Below are 19,545 nucleotides of genomic sequence, written 5' to 3'. Positions count from 1 at the left end.
AGAAATCAGTTGTCCACACCTAGTTCCTTCTCTGCCATCATCCAGAAAGATCAACAAGCCTTCTGCCTTTGCCTTTTATCAACACATAATTCCTGCCTTCCTTATATTGCTCTGTGACTCCATGCCAGAAGGAGGCCTTGTCTCTGGGTCCAGGAAAATGCAGTATATGTTTGCTGGTGTGTGTTATTGAGTGCTATTTCCATGCTGGGCTTGCCAGTTCCATTCTGGCTCCCTTCCCCACTCAGCTTTCCATCTTCCCATATCCACACCATCAGCTAAAAACGAATGCTTCCAAAGCATAACAAAGCTAACATGTTGTGTTGCTGGTTTTTTTTTTTACATTCGTAATGTACAAAAGAAAGAAGGGAAACTTAACAACATAAGTTAAACAAGTAAAGAACGATTCCCTAATTTGTGAATGATGAAGTCTCTTTATATGTACAAATGAACAATTCCACCAGAGTTAACTACAGCAAGGCATTTAATGAAGCTGGTTGTGTTAAGGCAAGGACCAGTTTAAACATTCTCTTTAAACATTTTTGTTTAAACATAAACAAAAATCAACATGATTCTCCCATTGTCATTTCATATACCTTGATTGGAAGGAAGATTGGTGTTGGTTAACTTTTGATCCAGAGATCTCTTTAAAATCTCACATTTATTGAGTGTTCCTACTAGCGCCTACTGCAAGTGAAACATAAAAGTTCGAAGTTCTTCTCCTTAGATTCCAACTTTGTCTCTGTTTGATGCAGACCTCCTTTAACTACGAATTTGTGACACCAGACAATAAGAAAGATCAAACAGCGCATTGGGAGTTTAACGAAGTCCTCTAACAATAAGAAACAATATATTGGCAACTGTCAATGCCATTTAACTGTATAAAATGTATAAATAAATAGTAGATTTGCAATAAGAAATAGTGTTTTACAATACAATAGCTTGGTCTTCCATTTGATCACTTGCTTGTAACCAGTGCTTGGAACTCTAGAAAAGCAAAAAGAAAACCCAGATTTAATTATTTTGCTCTTGAGAAAACTAGACAGCTTTATTTTTCTTTTTCAGAATCCATACTGATTCTCTCTAATGATGTCACACAGAGACTTCTGCCAGAGACTGAATTCAATGGTTGCATACACACCATACATTTTAAGCGCCCCTCAAAGAATCATGGGAACTGTAGTTTACCCCTCAGAGAGCTACAATTCCCCACACCCTCAGCAAACTACAGTTTCCTAAATTCGGGGGAGGGAGGGGTGTGTGCTTTAAATGTATGGTGCTATAAATACACCTCTCTACCATTAACTGCCAGGTTTTTTATTGTATGTATATTTTACCACACTTTGCCAGTGTGAGCCACCAAACCCTTTCTCCCCACTGTGCTACCAATCTGTGTTCCCAGTCTGGACCCCTCCCCACATGCCATTTACAGTGGGGAGGGAACTTCTATTTTGTTCAGTTTGAGCTCCCTTCTTCAAGGGAAACTCTAGATTGAGGGCCAGGAAGAGGGGAAGGTTAAAGACCCCTGCTCCCCTCCTTTGCATTTTACCAAAGAAGTACATCATATTTACAAAGAACAAGAATCAAATTCTGGGCAGACACAAGATCTACCCACACTGGGAGAATGGCAGATGAAGGTGATGGACTATATGGAACTGGCAGAGATGACTGGCAGAATCCGAGACCAGGGAGAAGAGTCGGTGGAAGAAGATTGGAAGAAATTTAAAGACTATCTACAGAAATACTGCAAAATTAATGAATGTTAGAATGATGTTGGAATGAAGTTAAGTGGGTTTAGCAGCAATGTTATTAAGGTCTATGTAAAAATGGATTGTTAATGGATGTGAACTTGAAGTAATAATATACTAAGATAAAGGATTAAGATAAGACCAAAGAGGGAAAGGATTTGCTGAATTAACTAACTGAACTGGAATGCAAAAAAGGGAGGTGTGAGGAGGTCAGGGAAACAAGTGAATGAAAGACAAGATATGGAAAGACTGATTTGTTTTTAATTGTTATTCTATTTTTTCTGTTTTTTGTATTTTCTTTTTTCTACTTTTCTTGTATTATTGTAATTTTGTTTGAAACTTTAATAAATATTATTTTTTTTTTAAAAAAAGAATCAAATTCTGGGCAATTTGCAAGATAGAATCATAGAACCTGAACTTTCTGTTTTTGGATTTTAGTTTGTCTCGGAAGAAAATTCCAGAAGCCCTGATCACTTTTAATTTGTTCATTGTCATAAACTCCCTATCCCTATTATATTAAGGATAACAGGACAAGCAAGGCATACATGTCAGATCCAGGTGAATTAATAGGTAAGCATTCCGCTAATTTATCCCCACCTTCCACTCCAATTTTGCCATCTCCATCGGTGTCACCTGCTGCCAGGAAAGCATTGGTCTCCTTGTCAGTCAACACTCTGGCGCCTGGTTTGAAATTCTGCATGAAATTTCTGTCAGAGAAGAATTGATTGATGAGTGATAGGTTAGCAAGCTACAGTGAGGCTACAGTGTGGTTTTATCAACATTCGCCATGAAGCATTCCTTTCCGCTGGGGGAAAAAAGCCTATGCAAAGCCTCCCCTCTTGTCAAGAAAAGCCATAGGGCAGGAAGAAATATATTTGTAATCGTCATAATAATTTGTTAACCTCTGGCATCCCCGCACCTCCAATACCCCTTTCATATAAGTTACTGCTTGCGCCCCCCAAATTCTTTCACATGCCAAAAAGTCACCCACCATCCAATTGTCCCGCCAACCAAAACATTCTTATTATTCAAGCTTTCATAGGCCATTGAGATCTCTTCTGCATTCTGCCACTTGGGCTGCCAACCTAGGTGAAATGCAAAACAAATTCCACACGCTTGCTGTGCTTCAAAGTGCTGCATTTCCATTCCCCTGTATTCTCCGCAGCCCCTGCGCTTTAATTTGATGGGAGAGGTAGGTGAAGCTGATACTGTACTAAGGAATGCAAAAACAGCTACTGTTGGGTCGGCCTCTTTGTTCTGCTACGTTTCTTAACCTCTGAGCCCTGAATATGGTTCCGTAATTCGTATGGAATGTGGCAAAGGTGCCACTAGGGACTTAAGTTACACCTGGGGTCTTATATTCGGAAAGCTCTGAAAGTGGCCAAAAAGAGAGAGAGAGGGAATGGCATTACCAGAAAAGAGGGCACTGATCAGCATAACATTTGCATTTGCTTCTTTATATGTATAGGTGTAGCTTTAGGATAATTGTAATAAAAATGCAGTAGATCTCACCCTAGTGGGGAAGACACATCAGGAACAGGTGTTTGTCTGCTCTGTCTGCTTTCCAGATGCTGCTAACTGTTGATGGACAACTTCAAGTCCCCTCCTGCTCTCCCTTCGGAGGGTTCGTTATCTTTAAACCAGACAGCCTTTCAACCAGAGGACTGTTCTCTAAGACATGTGATGACCACCCTATGAAAAAACCCTAGTTCAAGTCTTAGCTTTGGTGCTGAATATCTGCAGGCAATGCATGAGCCTTTGCACCTTTGTCGTTAATTGTATGTATGTATGTATGTATGTATGTATGTATGTATGTATTTAACATGTATACCAGTTTATATTTCAAGAAATGACTAAGTGGTTAGAATATATATACATAAATTCTGCATTCAGTATGAGTGCAATAGTTAATAATAACAGTTTTTATGGCGATGTTATTGTTGTTGCGTTCAGCTAAGCCCCACCTAGAACAGACCCACTGAAATCAATGACTCTAAGCTAATCATGTCCATGAACTTCAATGGGTCTACTCTGAGTGGGCCTAGCACTGAATACCACCCATCACCACCTTCCATATTACAGTATAGGAATAATACAGTGCTGAAATAATGCATATGTAGCACTCTGATCACTAACGATGGAGTGTTTTCAAATGCTAAGGGAACAGTGCAGACAGAATCAAGCACTTCGAAGCATCCTTATTTTAGTGGGAAAGATGTAAACATATATTTACTATTTATTTAAAACATGCATATCCCACACAGTGTATTTATGTGACTCGTACTTTTTCAACTGATATCAATTAAACTTAAAAGTACTTAACTTGGGCTGGATTGTGCCTAAAGTATTGTGTGTGTGTGTGTGTGTGTATGTGTGTGTGTGTGTGTGTGTGTGAGAGAGAGAGAGAGAGAGAGAGAGAGAGAGAGAGAGAGAGTTGTCTGAACTATTTGCATACATCTCCACTTTGAGGAACATTTATGCTCAATGGGTTGGTTTCGGAGAACTGTGAATGAAAGGGCAATAGTCACCAATGCTACAGGGACACAGGTGGTGCTGTGGTCTAAACCACTGAGCCTCTTGGGCTTGCTGATCGGATGTTTGGCAGTTCGAATCTGTGTGGTGAGGTGAGCTCCTATTGCTCTGTGCTAGCTCCTGCTGACCTAGCAGTTCGAAAGCATACCAGTGCAAGTAGATAAATAAGTAGGTACTGCTGCGGTGGGAAAGTAAACTGTGTTTCCATGCACTCTGACACTCATCACAGTGTCCTGTTGTGCCAGAAGCGGTTTAGTCATGCTGGCCACATGACCTGGAAAGCTGTCTGCAGACAAACGCTGGCTCCCTCGGCCTGAAAGCAAGATGAGCACCGCAACCCCATAGTCACCTTTGACTGGACTTAACCGTCCAGGGGTCCTTTACCTTTACATTTACCTAGTCACCAGTGCTGTTCTGTATGTGCTTAAGAATTTGTGCTATGCTATTACTGGAAGGCTCTATAACTGTTCTTCTGTTTCTGATTGTGTAAAAGGTTGCACAAGTTGTTGAACCAGCAAATCAACTTCTTTGGATCTAGTTTCATTTTGGATCTAGTGTCAGGTATGAAATAGTTTGTCCATAAGTGGAGCGCACCTTTCATCATGAACATAAGATGCCTTCTGCACAAGGGGGCATATTTGGATCTGACCCAATGGCATGCAGGTTAACTACCGATTGTAAAACTGAAAATTGTCTCTGGGAAAGGCATTTCTCCCCCTTCTACTCACTGCAGTTCTTCTTTCTCAATGAATCCACTCTTGTCCTGGTCAAGGACTCCAAATACTTTCCCCAGTTCTTCCTTAGATTTTTTGCTTAGACCCGTTTTCTCAAAGAAGCTTTTGTAAGTGAAGGAATCGGGAGCTTTTGAAGCAGAAAAATGAAAAGAGATGGTGAAATATTGGAAGAAAAAGGAGGGGAGAAGTTAAAGGAAATAGATTCCCCCCCCCCCCCCCGACCATCGTACATGAATGAGGACAACTTGTCTCCCCAAAAATGTCATATTTAGCCTTCCATCCTACCATATGTTTTCAGGGAAGTTTGCCTTTGGGGTAGCAATTCTGCTCGAATCAATTATAGGACTCAATAAAGGGTCCAGGACAAATCAAATTACCATGCCTCTCAAAAAGGCACAGTAAATAAGAGTTGCATTTTAAGTTGGATGTGCACTGATACAAAAATGCAAAGCAATTTGCAACTTGAAATTCACATAGTTTCAGCTGTGCGCGTTGGGTTTCAGCAGCTGGGAATTATCAGTCTAAAAGGAGCCCTGAGACCCACAAGTTGGTCTTGTTTTCGAAACCAGGCTGGGTAGGTCTAAAAAAGGACAATCATAGAACTTCCTTTAGGAATCAGGAAATGCCCACCATCATCTTCAGCTAATGGTTTGGCACCAACAAGCAGATCATGCCCCGCAATGGAGGCGGTTAAAAAATGTTCGGTTTGCATGCATAAATATAAATATATATATATTTAAAGAAGATCAAAACAAATAGAAGTGAATGCCATGTTGCAAGTTGGAGATAAGGTGAGTCCCACCAGGTAGAGGAGCTGTCAGGCCAAGACTTTGGGGCAAAGGTCTGGGGCCCCACTATGCAAAATGAGCCAGAAAAGCTCCCGGGCTGGTGAAGTAGCAGATGCTGTCATCTAACAAGTGCCCTCCCTCCCCATAAGGTCACTGAACCCGGAGTCTAAAATTACCTAACTGCACTATTGGCCCAGGGTCTGAAAAGTTTGACGACTCTGGCTCTAAATCATGCTAAGATTGCAGAGTTCAATTATAGCTTAGGGAATATTCTCTCTGAGAGGCTTGGCACTAGGGATGAAGGTGAAATCCGATTCTATGGGCATTTAAAGCCGAATTTATCAAATCCACACTTTCCGAAACGATATGTGAACCAAAATGCAGCTATCCTTCGAAATTCACACTTATTCGAATTTTGCAATGCAGTTATCCAACCAGTGTTAGCAAAAAACCGCATAAATTAGAAGGAAGTGTGCAAAACCCCCCGAATATATCAGTGGAAATAACATTAAAAAATGCATTATATTAGGGGGAACTGCTTGCAAATAATGTGTACATTAGTCAAAGCTACATATAAAAATGTGTTTGGTCAGAGAAATTTGCACATAAATGCTGATAAATTTTAATCAGGATTATTATTATTATTATTTTTAAAAAATATTTAGCTTGTTGCAAAATGTGGAGAACTAAATTTAAGGCTGGGTAAATGAGAAACAGAGAGAACTTAAACTGATAGATCTTTCTATTCCAACTCAACATGTTGGTCTTGCACATACACACGTTGCTGTGGTTTCTAGACAGATATACATATCAGGTACATACAGGAAGATCATAAACTCTGTTGTCTGAAGCAGCCTTTGGCACTGGCCTGAAATGACACCACGTCCAGGCAATTTTTAGGAGGAGGAGGAGGTCAAGCTACTGGCACAGTTGTGGTTGCCGCTTAATGGGGTGGGGAAAATCCCTTGCGGGGTGGGGTGGGGAAGGAACTTGTGCTACTCCAGCTGCTAGAAATTGTTAAGAGAATTTCTACCCCCTCCAACCCCGAGAATTTTGGTGAAATTGTTCCTGTAATTTCTCTGCAGGCAAACAAGGTTGGGAGTTTCAAGAGGCTATTTGCTCCCAGCTCTGGAATTTCCTTTTGCTCACCCAACAGAAACCAAAAGAAAAAGAAGGCTGCTTTCCTGATTTTTCTGCAAAACTTCCGAATCATTTTTGAGCGGCACCCACCATTCTCCCACAGCTATGCCCACAAATAACACATTGGGCCTTTGAAATCAGGGTTTTTTTCCTATTAAGATTCCAGACAATAGCAGCAAAGAGGGTAGCTATACAGTAATACATCCGTTGGTTGTATTGCTCTTATAGCCCATTATTATTATTATTATTATTATTATTATTATTATTATTATTATATTGCCCACTAAGCACAAGCAATAACAACCATTTTTTTGGTATCTGCAATTATTACAAATAGTGTTATCACAGTTGTCATTCAGGGTTAGCGCAAATTTTAACCAATTACATATAAAATGAATGTTGGGGGAAGCAGAGGACACACCTCCTCTTTGTGGTAGTTAATATACACAAAGAAGGCAGACTGTGAATTTGATATAACAGATATTAATCACATTGGATACAGCCCCCATATTTCAAAAAAATCATCCCCACCCAGGGCTAACCTAGTTTTGTATAAGCTTCTTTGCCTGTTTGATCTGACATCTCCTGTAGTACAAGTATCTAACTGAAAAGCCAGATGTACACTTTTAGAAACAGGGATTGTTTGTTTTTTGTTTATTTAAATATTCTACATCTCTATCTGTCTTAAGTCTGTCTTCTTTATGAGGTGCAGACAACTCAGTTAGTGGTCGTGACAAGCTCAGTGCCGAAATTATTTTGGATAGAATTCGTTCAGTTCATAGACACGCAATTTCTAATTTACACAACGTTGTGGCTTGGCTAGCTGGTTAAGTTATTTTGTCTGCTTTGAAGAAGAAAAAACTTTGGGGGAAGGATTGTTTGTTTGTTTTGCTTTGCATTTTTAGGAAAGCGTATTTTAGAAAAGTGTCTGTTTCTCCACTAGCGCTACACAATCAAGTCCAGGAATGGAGAATGGAAGAGCAGGGAGAAAGTTACAGATTTCTTTAAAATATATTGTTTGCCTGAGGGTAGGGATAGAAATTACCTTGGCAGCTTTTCAGGGCAGCTTCAATGTCCGCATCAGACAGGATACCGGCGAAAGCCATTATCAAACTATAGGGGAAGGAGGGAGAAATGGTTAGCTGAGGTTAAAGACAGAAAGGAAAGTTATGAGGGCCATAGGGACATGGGAGGCTGCCTTAAACTGAGTCAGACCATGGGCCTTTGTAGCTCAGCATTGTCTACTCTGGCTGGCAGCAGCCATCCAGGGTTTCAGAGAGAGATCCGAATAGCATTTTCAAGCAGAGATAACTAGGTGCAGGAGGTCTCAAGAGTAGTCGGCTCTAGCTGCCAGAGCTCAAGTTGTTCTTCAGCCACCAGATGGGGTAGTGGCATGAGCTCTCCTTGTATCGCTATGATATAGCAGCAGCAGCAGCAGCAAAAGCAATGATTACAGTCCAAGGCAAAGGAGCTGCCGTTCAAAACCAGCGAGCAGAGTTCCTTCGTCAAAAAAATATTTTTTTAAACAAAATTCTGTTGTCCACTCAGGTTGTGTTCCCCCCCCAATCAGGATGGTCACGAAGAAGATTAATTTGCTCTTCTCTGATCATTGTCCCCCCCCCCCCCCAGTTTGCACAAACGCCAAAAACAAGCAAAAAAAAAAATTTGTGGTAATAAGAATAATAAGAATAAACCTCTCATTGCTTGACAGCTTCTTTGGTCTGAGGATCTTGATAAGTTTCCATGCAGGTGGCTATTTTTTTAATGGCTTGGTTGTTGCCAATGGCTGGAAAAATAATAAAATAACGGCAGGGAAAAAATCTCTAGGCTGAAAGGCTAAACTCACCTTGTGGATGTTTCCCAAAGCTGAGAGAAGAAAAGGGGGCAGAAAGATCTAAGATCTAAGGAGAGCTCTTCTCTTAGGGTATTTGCCTGGGCAGAGACCTTGTCTTATATAGGCTTTAGTTAAGACCCCCCAAGCCTTTTACAGAAGTCCTGGGACCACGTCATTGCTCAAATGCCCCAGGGGATAAGATACTGTAGCTGACAAGACCTGCTAGCTAATCAAATTGATATTTATATCCCAAAGGAATGTACATCGGGTCTTAGACAATATAGCAAGTTTTCAGAGCCACACAAAGTCGCCCCGCAACTGCTGTCTCCTAATGACACCCAAGTAAAAATGATATTTATAAAATATAAAGTTGGAACATTCCCACCCACCCCCCATTTAGAACTTTTATCTAGTTTTCTATTAAGTGATACATCCGAAGACTTTGCAGGACAGTCTCTGTGCTTCCAGGAAGCAAAAACTCTGGGTTCAAAGAGGCTAGTTTGAGAGTGAATTTGTGCTGAGTGGGTCAGTCTCCAGAAATAAATCATGGGTTGCATGCAATGCAATTCAAAGTGCTGGTTTTGGCTTATAAAGCCTTAAAAGGCTCAGGACTGCATGGCCTAAAGGACTGCCTCTCCCCATATGAACCCGCTGCCCATTAATTTCAGTGGTCTACTCTGAGGAGATCAGTTATGAATTCCCACTTACCCTGCCCCTTAGTCATCAATCCTACACACCCCTGGGAATAAGTCCTGCAGTATATATGAAAGAAAGATTAGCAGTCAACAAGGTACCACGGCAGTATCATACCTCATGTCCCATTAAATTCAGTGGGATTTACTTCTGAGTAAACATGCATAGGATTGCACTCCATACTTAAGTCTTCGCCTTTACAGTGGTACCTCGGGTTACAAATGCTTCAGGTTACATACGCTTCAGGTTACAGACTCCGCTAACCCAGAAATAGTACCTCAGGTTAAGAACTTTGCTTCAGGATGAGAACTTTGCTTCAGGATGAGAGCAGAAATTGTGCAGCAGCAGTGCAGCGGCAGCGGGAGGCCCCATTAGCTAAAGTGGTACCTCAGGTTAAGAACAGTTTCAGGTTAAGAACGGACCTCCAGAACGAATTAAGTTCTTAACCCGAGGTACCATGTTCAAATATATAAAAGGATGTCATATAGAGGAGGGAGAAAGGTTGTTTTCTGCTGCTCCAGAGAAGCGGACACGGAGCAATGGATCCAAACTACAAGAAAGAAGATTCCACCTAAACATTAGGAAGAACTTCCTGACAGTAAGAGCTGTTCGACAGTGGAATTTGCTGCCAAGGAGTGTGGTGGAGTCTCCTTCTTTGGAGGTCTTTAAGCAGAGGCTTGACAACCATATGTCAGGAGTGCTCTGATGGTGTTTCCTGCTTGGCAGGGGGTTGGACTCGACGGCCCTTGTGGTCTATTCCAACTCTATGATTCTATGATTCTACCACTGTCTTTATTTATTTAAAAAATGACACACACCCCTTTAATATTTTCAATTACCTTAAAAACCAGGTTACTAACCAAACCGACCTGGAACCTGTGATCGTCATCTGAGGCCCTTCGTTGTGTGCCTCTTCCACGAGAGGTCCAGAGGGTGGCAACACGAGAAAGGGCCTTTTCTGCATGGCTCCCCATTTGTGGAAAGCTCTCCCCAGGGAGGCTCTCTTGGTGCCTTCATTACACATCATTAGGTGCCAGATGAAAGTGTATCTCCATAACCAGGACTTGGGCTGATAAACATTCTATGGTCTTCTATGTATTTTATGTTCTCATTTTGTATTTTTACGTTGTGAACCGCCCTGTGATATTTGGGTGAAGGGCAGTATACGAATTTAAGTAATTAATAGAAGGGAGTAGGAGGTTTAAACTGAGGGCAGACCAGAGGTTTCAGGAGAGCACATGGCTTCTGTTTGAAGAGCAAAGCCCAGAGCTCTAGGCCTCCAGGACTACAAATATGGTGGCCCTAGGAGTCGACCATCTAAGCAGGACTCGGCCTTTGCATCTGCCCACCCTTGTTAATCATTAGCAACAGTTATGGTTGCTTATGAGGTATTTACAAGGATAAACAATAAATAAACAATAAAACCCATCCGTTAGGGCCAAACTCTGATTCCCCAAATTAGCCAGCCTCTATGGCATTTAGGATGGGACGCGGGTGGCGCTGTGGGTTAAAGCCTCAGCGCCTAGGGCTTGCCGATCGAAAGGTCGGCGGTTCGAATCCCCGCGGCGGGGTGCGCTCCCGTTGCTCGGTCCCAGCGCCTGCCAACCTAGCAGTTCGAAAGCACCCTCGGGTGCAAGTAGATAAATAGGGACCGCTTTCTAGCGGGAAGGTAAACGGCATTTCCGTGTGCGGCTCTGGCTCGCCAGAGCAGCGATGTCACGCTGGCCACGTGACCTGGAAGTGTCTTCGGACAGCGCTGGCCCCCGGCCTCTTGAGTGAGATGGGCGCACAACCCCAGAGTCTGGCAAGACTGGCCCGTACGGGCAGGGGTACCTTTACCTTTACCTTTATGGCATTTAGGTACTGCGGAGGCCCCTTGGATTATATAAATTCAACTCTAAATGCTCCGTCTTAACTGGCTCGTGGATTAAGCTGTTTGGCTGCTTCCCTGCTCAGAGCTGCTTCTCCTGGCAGAAATTATACACATGCTTGAGAGAGAGAGAGAGAGAGATCTGGAACCATCCCAGAAGTATGTCAGCTTTTGAGAAGGAACTCCCTGTACCATAACTGGCTGGAGGTCAGCCCATTCCAAAGCAGTGAGCTCCCTTGCACTCGGCAGCTGAATATTGCTTCTCTGGTTCAGGGGGGCAAGGGGAATGGAAGATCTTCTGCTACGGTCTAGCGAGGGACTGGGAGGGATCTGAAAAGTTTGCGGCAGAGGCAGGGGGCCTGGGGAATGACCCAGAAGAGGGGGCCAGCGTTTTATGGGGTTTGGTGCTGCCTGCAAGGCAAGAGTCAAGGCGGGGTGAGGAAGAAGGTTCAGAGCGGTCTGAGACAGAGGGAGGCACACAGGAAGTCTCAAGGGTGGAGGAAGAGACTGTTCAGGTAGGGACAGGCCAGTAGACTCCCCACCATCCCCTGTCCTGCCATCTCCTAGAACCAGGTGGGGCTTGAAGGGGTAAAAGCATCAATTGCTGGCGCTGTGGGTTAAACCACAGAGCCTAGGAATTGCCGATCAGAAGGTCGGCGGTTCGAATCCCCACAATGGGGTGGGGATTGGTTGCTCGGTCTCTGCTCCTGCCAACCTAGCAATTTGAAAGCACGTCAAAGTGCAAGTAGATAAATAGGTACCACTCCTGCGGGAAGGTAAACGGTGTTTCTGTGAGCTGCTTAGTCATGCTGGCCACATGACCCGGAAGCTGTATGCCGGCTCCCTTGGCCGATAAAGCAAGATGAGCACCGCAACCCCAGAGTCGGCCACGACTGGACCTAATGGTCAGGGGTCCCTTTACCTTTAGGTAGAGCCTCAAGATGCATGTGTATGCTCCATCAGATGAGGGTATGTAATCTTGGGGGTGGTGGTGGTGTGATCCCACTATTAGGGCAACTGCTCAGCAGGGCACAAATCTGGGGGCAGCTGCCTAGAGGCGATAAGTATATGGAGCCCCATGGAAGTTGTTGTAAATGCATTTTTTGTCAACAAAGAATTAATTATCAGACATGTACCTTCCTTAGCTGGGGTGCCTAGGACCGTGGTGTTGAAACAGCAGTCCCAAAAGTATTGGGGCTTGGTGCCTTCAGACCTAAGAATATTTACCTGGGAATCAACCCAAACGAACACAGAACAGCTGACTTCTGAGGAAACATTCACAATGGGGTTGTGCTCTTCCTGGTGAGCACAGCATGAGTGTTTAAATTACAGTGTGGAAGTGGACATCCCATTTATCCTTCTCTGAGATTCACAGCGCACCATTCATCAGAACAGGTGTATGCAGTTATGCAATCTCTTGCAATGTGCCAATAGGTGGCACCAGAGGAAGGTAAGTACCAGAAATAATGCATCTGGTATAGTCTGTTCTCTAGCTCCATAAACTAAATAAGGTTCAAGTTTGGTAAATATATATGTGAAGAAATAAATAGTCTGGTCAGACTGCTGGTTGAAAGGAAAAAGAAAAGTTGTGGTTTATTATTCATGGCAAACAAAGCCATTCTCTAAATATAAGTTTTACATGTGGCCAAGATGGAGTCAATAAATTAACACCGCCACATGCTATTTTATACTTGGACTGACCAACTTGGAGAAGAAGCAGGAAGCAAGTGAAATCTGAGAGGAAGTGATCCCATTTACCAACAAGTAGTTATTAAAAGAGAAGGAATCGGTGAGGGGGGAAATAGGTTGCCTTTCTGTCTATCGCCCCCAACTGGTTCAGGTAACTTACTGCAAGTGTTATTGCACTACTCCCAACCAATAGAAAGCCTATTATTTCAACCCGTTGGTGGCACAGAGGGACATGCTCAGCTCAAGTTGTGTTCCAGGCAAATTGGATTATGTTGCAATGGTTGTGCGTTTTCACTAGAGACTGGCATACTTGGGTACCTGCTGAAACCCACACCATTTCACTGCTGACCCCTGGAGTCTCCCAGTTCTGTTCCTCCTCCTCCTCCTCCTGGGACTGCCTGAAAACATGACATGAGGTAACAAATGTCACCCTGCTCCAAGCCAAAGTGCAAAGTGCCCAAGACCAGCTGCATCATTAAGCCCTGATGCAGAACATTTAATGAGCCCCTGCCGTCCTCTGATTTAAATACGAAACACCTGAGTAACCAAAAAGGAGGCAAAACATCACCACCCCAAAAGAGGGTGCGGTTGCATATGTTAATTAATATGGATTGAGGCATGCAAATGTGGAAATAATGACTATAATTTAAATGAAAAATGCAGTACACCCGAGTGAGGAAGACTGTGATGATGCAAGTCGTGTTCCTGCTCCATTTGTAGTCCCAGTGCTAATGGTTGATGGGCAACTTCAAGGTTCCTTCTTTTAAAAATATATATATATATCTTTATTAATTTTAAAATAAATACATTTATGAGAGAACAGACGTACATACAAGTAAACAAACATACAATCAAACAAACAAATAAGAGAAAAATCAAACAAACCACCACACTATAAGATAAAAGAAGATTAATATAATTATCATCCTTCTGCTCTTTTATCTTTAAACTAGGCTCGGATTAGACAACCCTTCAGATAGAGGGCTGTCTTTCACAGAACAGGACACGCTGTCATCCTGGTGACAATTAGGCAGTTGTCCTTTGTGGGAGGGATGTATGCCTTCAACCAACGTTCTCTAATACATTGTCGACTTCTGGTAGTGGGTCATATTGGACCCAAAGCCACTGATTCTGTGGCCCTCAGCTTGGGTGCTGTACTTTGATGTGGGGCGTGCCAAAAAACAAACAAAAAAAAACCCCACTTGCTTATGGACAATTCACTAATTTCTCAACCTATTTGCCTCAGAAGGTTGTTGTGCACAGCAAAACCGCCGCTCTGGACTTGGAAGAAGAAGGGTAGGATATAAATGATAAAATATCCATGTTGGAACCGTGTCAAGCAAACGAACAAAAACGCAAACACGAAAGCTGCTTTGAGTTTTTGAATCCTGCCATGCAGAGAATTCATAGTCAGCCAAGAGGCGTTTATTTCAGTACCTCCTTCTGAGAAATAAATCTAACCCGTGGCTCCCTCGGCCTCCCCTGCTACGTCCCCCTCTGCCAGTTCACCTCCCGCTGTCTCTGTTTCTGTGAAATGACCGAGTGTTTTGCCAGGCTGCTGGGCTAAGACCACCCCCACGTGGGTTGGCTGCTAATTCAAAGGAGAAACTTTAGCAGTCTGGGTGTGAGTGTGGGATGACTGCTTCCCTATCCTCTTTCCCTTTCTCTGCTCTCCTCCTCCTCAGTGGAGCCATTTGGACTGCTTTTCGCTTCTCCTACAGATTCTCTCAGCCCAAGCTGCACACACATCTTCCACAGGGCCGGCCCTACCATTAGGCAGAGTGAGGCGGCAGCAGCAGCAGCCACCTCAGGCAGCAGGTGAGCAGCCATGAAGTGCTGGAGGACAGAAGACTGTGTGTGCCCTGCAGCTAGAGCCCTCATGTGTGCCAAACTACGAGACCCGTTTGCCAGTGCTGACAGATAAAGCTGCCAGTCCTTTGTTTATCAAGGAAGACACTATCTTACCCTTTGTCTCAGGCAGCATAGTATCTTCTGCTGTCCTTTATCTTTCACCATAGGCAGCATGATGTGTGCAGGTGTGTATTGGGGAAAGTAGCCTTGCTCCTTGCTTTCAATATATGTGGATCTAAGCCTTCACTGACACCATGGCTCTGGCTACAATGCATTGGCCGTAAATGACATCCCATCCTCTCTTTTCTCAAAGTTGCTCTGGATGGCGTGCATCACTATCCCCCTCTCATTTTAACCTCCCAACAGCCCTGTGAGGTAGGTTAGGCAGAGAGTGACTTACTTGCCCATTGATATTTCTTAGTTGTTGTAATCTGACATGCAAACCAGTACACCGCTCTGGCTCTCAGAGGCTGGCTCCGTCTTTCCTTTTCTTGGGTTGGGTTCCTACTTCATGCCAGCAGTATAAATGGTAACACCTCTTTGCAAGGTTGTTTACATTTCTCTCTAGAAGCTTAAGGAGGCATTTCAGCTGGCTGAATATATTTTGTTAAAGCTCAGTTTGTTTCAGAAGTGGAGCCTTGCCCAATAAATTATGCGTAGGATTGCAATAACGAGAACCCCAATAAACTGGAGTACCGTGCTATGTGCTGCTGCTCTTTAGTGTGTGGGTTTGTGCATGCATATATACATATCAAAGCTGCTTGCATTTTGGGGTGCATGAAATAGGATTTTGGGTCTTTCTGGGTGCTGTGGGGGTTGTCACAATGAGCTCTTGCATAACAGAAGTTTACCACTACGCTACTGATAAAGGAAGGGGAAGCCATGCATGCTGTCCTCAGCTCTTTAGCGAAGCAGCAGTATAAAAGAAAGAAAGAAAGATAGGCAGCATTCAGGAACAAGTACAATTGAGATTGGTTTCAAATATGTAGGGATGAAAAGATCAGCCGATTCCCAGTCTGTGCCACTTTTGCAAGTGTTCATTCACGCATTAACCTTCATTTTCTATTAAAAAAAATAAACCGACATGAAATATTGCATTTAAATACTTGTTTTAAAATCATTTCTCTCCCAAAATGCACATTTCTAAATTTATTTTATCTCAAAACACACTTAAAAAAAAAAAAAGTAATGCTTTTTTTTTAAAAGCTGAGAACTGCATTACAAAATTCCGAGAAGTGTGGAATCCAAAGGATCGATGACATTCCAATCTGAACATTGGTCTGTATCGCAGTTCCCAAAGATCGATTTCCTTTGATTGTGTACACACATGGCAATTAAAGAATGAGCTCTTGTGTGCTGCTTGTTGCTTCACACGTGAATATTAACACAGCATAGAATGTGGAAGAGAAACTGAATGGATGTCGCAGCCGACGTGAGATTTGCATTAGAAGCTTAAATGCAAAGTGATTTATGTCTTATCTGTGAGAACACCCTGAGGAGTTCCCAAATGACATCACTGGACAAACACCATCAAGGGATATGACCACTGCGTCTGTCCCTATAAAAAGGAGTAACAGAACTTGGCTGGGGCAAGTGGCCATCGTACCCTGATCAGGACTTGATGCCCCGTGCCCAAGAGCCTCAGGGGTGAGTGACGTCCTCCTTATTCCTAAGCCAAATACTCTCCAGAAGGACACCAAGCACTAGCTTGTTAAAAGTGGCTCAGACACGCTAATAACCAAAGCAGGGTGAAATTACCTTGTGATTTCATGCATGTGCATGATTAAACTTGCACATTATTACTGCACCAGGCATGGGCCCCATTAAAAATGTAATCAAATCCATTGTGCAAAGAATAGTTGCCAGTAATATCTTACTCAAGATCTGGGGCATGCTCCCTAGCCACCCCCACTAACACCCCCCCCCGGGCCATAGTCAAGGGAATAAGCAGAAAGAAAGCAATCTAATTGGTTCACCATTTGCAAATTGCAGTCCGGCATTTGGCACCAGCTCTCGTTTCAGCCAAGAATTAACATCAAAGACTTTGAGGAGAGTCTTAGGATTTATAGTCATGATAATTCTGCATTATGCTTGACTGCCAAGGCATCGGGGGATGTGCACTGCTAGGATTCCTTGTCTGAGTTCATAGTCTTACATCTGCCAAACAACTCAAGCTTCATACTTGGCTGTAATTGAACTGCCCCAGGCATTACGTGATCGGCTTGCAATTTGTGGCTATGTCAGTAAACGAAAGTTATATAAATGTTCCAGCGTGCTTTGTTTCTGCAGTTCTGGAGTGTGGGGTGGGGTGGTGGGGGGCAGAGAAGCAGAGCCCAACAACTGTTTGTTGCCCCTAGGCTACATTCCTCACTCAATTCCAAAAGAGATTATAAAAATTACGGCAAACATATGACTTGGAACCAAATCAGACTAAACAGGAAGACAGTTAATCAATTGAATCTTGCAAGGGTACGTTGCATCTCCTTCGCATAGAAATATAACACAGCTACTCTTCGTGGACAACTTGGCACTCCTAAACAGCTATGATGAAGTATCTGCAGGGCTATCCCATCCATCAGATAGGGTGAACATTTGTCCCGAGTGCCAACTGTGCAGAAGATGCCAAACTGGCGGCTTGCATATGAGTATCTGGGAGGAGCAAAGTGGAACAAAATAGGAGGAGGTATCAAGGCTTATGCTGAAACAGCCACAGTGCAACCCTTGAAACTGTGCGATGGGGTATTCCATTACCATTGCCTTCTAAAGAGCATCTATGCCAGAGGTTTTCAACCTTTTTGAGTCCACGGCTCCCTTGACCAACTACATTCTTTCTGCGGCACCCCTGTGGGGCTCAGGGGCCCAGTTACGTCACCCCTTGCCTGCAGAGCCGGCAGCCCCTCACCCCTTTTCGAACACCCTCCCTTGTGAAGTTTTCCCTCAGCCTCCTCTCCTCTCCCCTCTCCTGGGGAGTCCTCCGGGCAGCCTGGTCTCTGGACTGCCCCCCTCTCGCCCCAAAGAGAGGTGCCCCCTCTCACAGGGGCCTGGGCAGGGGATGCCCCCAGCCCAACAGAGACTGGTCAAGGTGAACATAAGGCCCAGCACATTACCTCGGGAGGCAGCAGCGACAGCAGCGGGTGCTGCTGGGCCTGCGTGGTGGAAAGGCTCCCCTTCAGCATTGCACACAGCAAGCACAAGAAAGGCCAGCGCAGTGCCTGCCTGGCTTCCCACTTGTCCATCCATCCCCAACAGCAAGGTCTTGTGGACTGGCTAGCTGGGCTCCCTCGCCCACTTGCTTGCTGACTTTGAGGCCGCCTCAGCTCCTGGCAATCAGCACCCCCTGACCAGCCCCAGAGGCACCATTCGCCTGGGGAGCTTGTAGCCAGGGCTGCTGCAGCAAACGGCTATGCAAGCCTTTTGGAGGCAGAGACACAACAGGGCATCAGAGGAGGGAAGGAAAGAGGAACAGAGGCCTCAAAGTTGCTCGCAGTACCCTGACTATCATTCAAGGCACTCCAGGGTGCCAGGGCACACTGGTTGAAAGCCACTGATCTATGCTGTTATTCATTGAAATGGGTATAGCACAGGAGCTGTATCTAGGTGTGCCTCAGGGTAAGAGATGGTGGGGGGATTCAATTCAGTTTGCACGTAAAGGTGAACATTCATTATTTGCACTTTCCAAAAACAGTACAGAATCGTCCTCTGAAATTTGCACTTCTCTGAACTTTGCAACACAGTTCTCCAGCCAAGTTGTTGGTATCCGTCTGTCTCAAGAGACATTGGAGTGTACCTCCAGAGGTGAAGCCAAACTGCTGGAGAATCACAGCGTCTGCTGTGGCTAGAGAGGTTTGTAACTCATAACTGCTGCCTCCCACACTGTTTTTGCTGCGTTAGCAACACTGACGTGACTTCTCTGGGGAGCAAGCCTGGGCAGTGAGGTTGCCCAAACGACCCCCTCTTGACTTCACTGATGTGGTCCAAAGGAAAGCAGAGCAATACATTTGGCACTCTCTTGACTGCAGGAGTTGCCAAAAGGAGATGCACAAGACACCATCCAACCGCCTTAGGGAGTCACTCCAGATTTGTGTAGGGTTTACTCTTTGCCTTTTCTTCTCCCAAAGGTGTCCCACAAGGCAGAGGGTACAGATTTTCCGTCAGGTTTACTCCCAAACCCTTTCTCACAAATGTGTATAGCTGCAAGGCAGTTGAGGTTTAGGATCAGAGATTCCCTTCTCCTAGATGGGCTACCTTCCCAGGTTGACAAGCCCCATCTGCACCTCTACAGTGCATGCAGAAACCGCCTTCTTAACCATCGGACCCACAATTGGTCTCATCCACTCAATCAACCAGAGCCTGTCTTTGCATGCAGGGGAAGTCCCTAACTCGAGGGTTTGAGACCCATTGGCTACCCTCACCTGGTTTAGCTGGCCAGACGGAGCCTCTTCTTCCTCCCTCCATTAACTTGCATGGGAGGAAGATATAGATATCCCCATTAATTTGCATGATACAGGGGCAGAAGAAGAGAATGCAACCCTAGAAACAGCTGGGGATTGAGTGGGAATCTCACCCTACTGATAAGGACTCTTGGGAAACAGGGCCCTTGGTGCCAATGAAAGATTTCCTCCTCATCCAAATACTTATCTTCAGAGGAGGGATTTTTCTCAGGGCCACA

At 44.2% G+C, this 19,545-nt stretch overlaps 1 protein-coding gene across 1 annotated transcript; it reads right to left on the bottom strand.

Moving 5' to 3' along the window:
* Positions 1-463: 463 nt before the first annotated feature.
* On the bottom strand, positions 464-8,112 carry LOC114584859 (parvalbumin, thymic-like). Its single transcript, XM_028707012.2, has 4 exons — positions 7,985-8,112; positions 5,006-5,138; positions 2,343-2,452; positions 464-984 (listed from the first exon to the last, which is right to left on the bottom strand). The coding sequence occupies exons 1-4, from the start codon at positions 8,043-8,045 to the stop codon at positions 956-958; spliced, it is 333 nt and encodes a 110-aa protein (XP_028562845.1). The 5' UTR covers positions 8,046-8,112; the 3' UTR covers positions 464-955.
* Between the last annotated feature and the right edge of the window lie 11,433 nt (positions 8,113-19,545).

Source organism: Podarcis muralis, chromosome 14 (assembly GCF_964188315.1).
Source record: "Podarcis muralis chromosome 14, rPodMur119.hap1.1, whole genome shotgun sequence".
Lineage (NCBI taxonomy): Eukaryota > Metazoa > Chordata > Lepidosauria > Squamata > Lacertidae > Podarcis > Podarcis muralis.
This window is presented reverse-complemented; position numbering and strand designations above follow the sequence as displayed.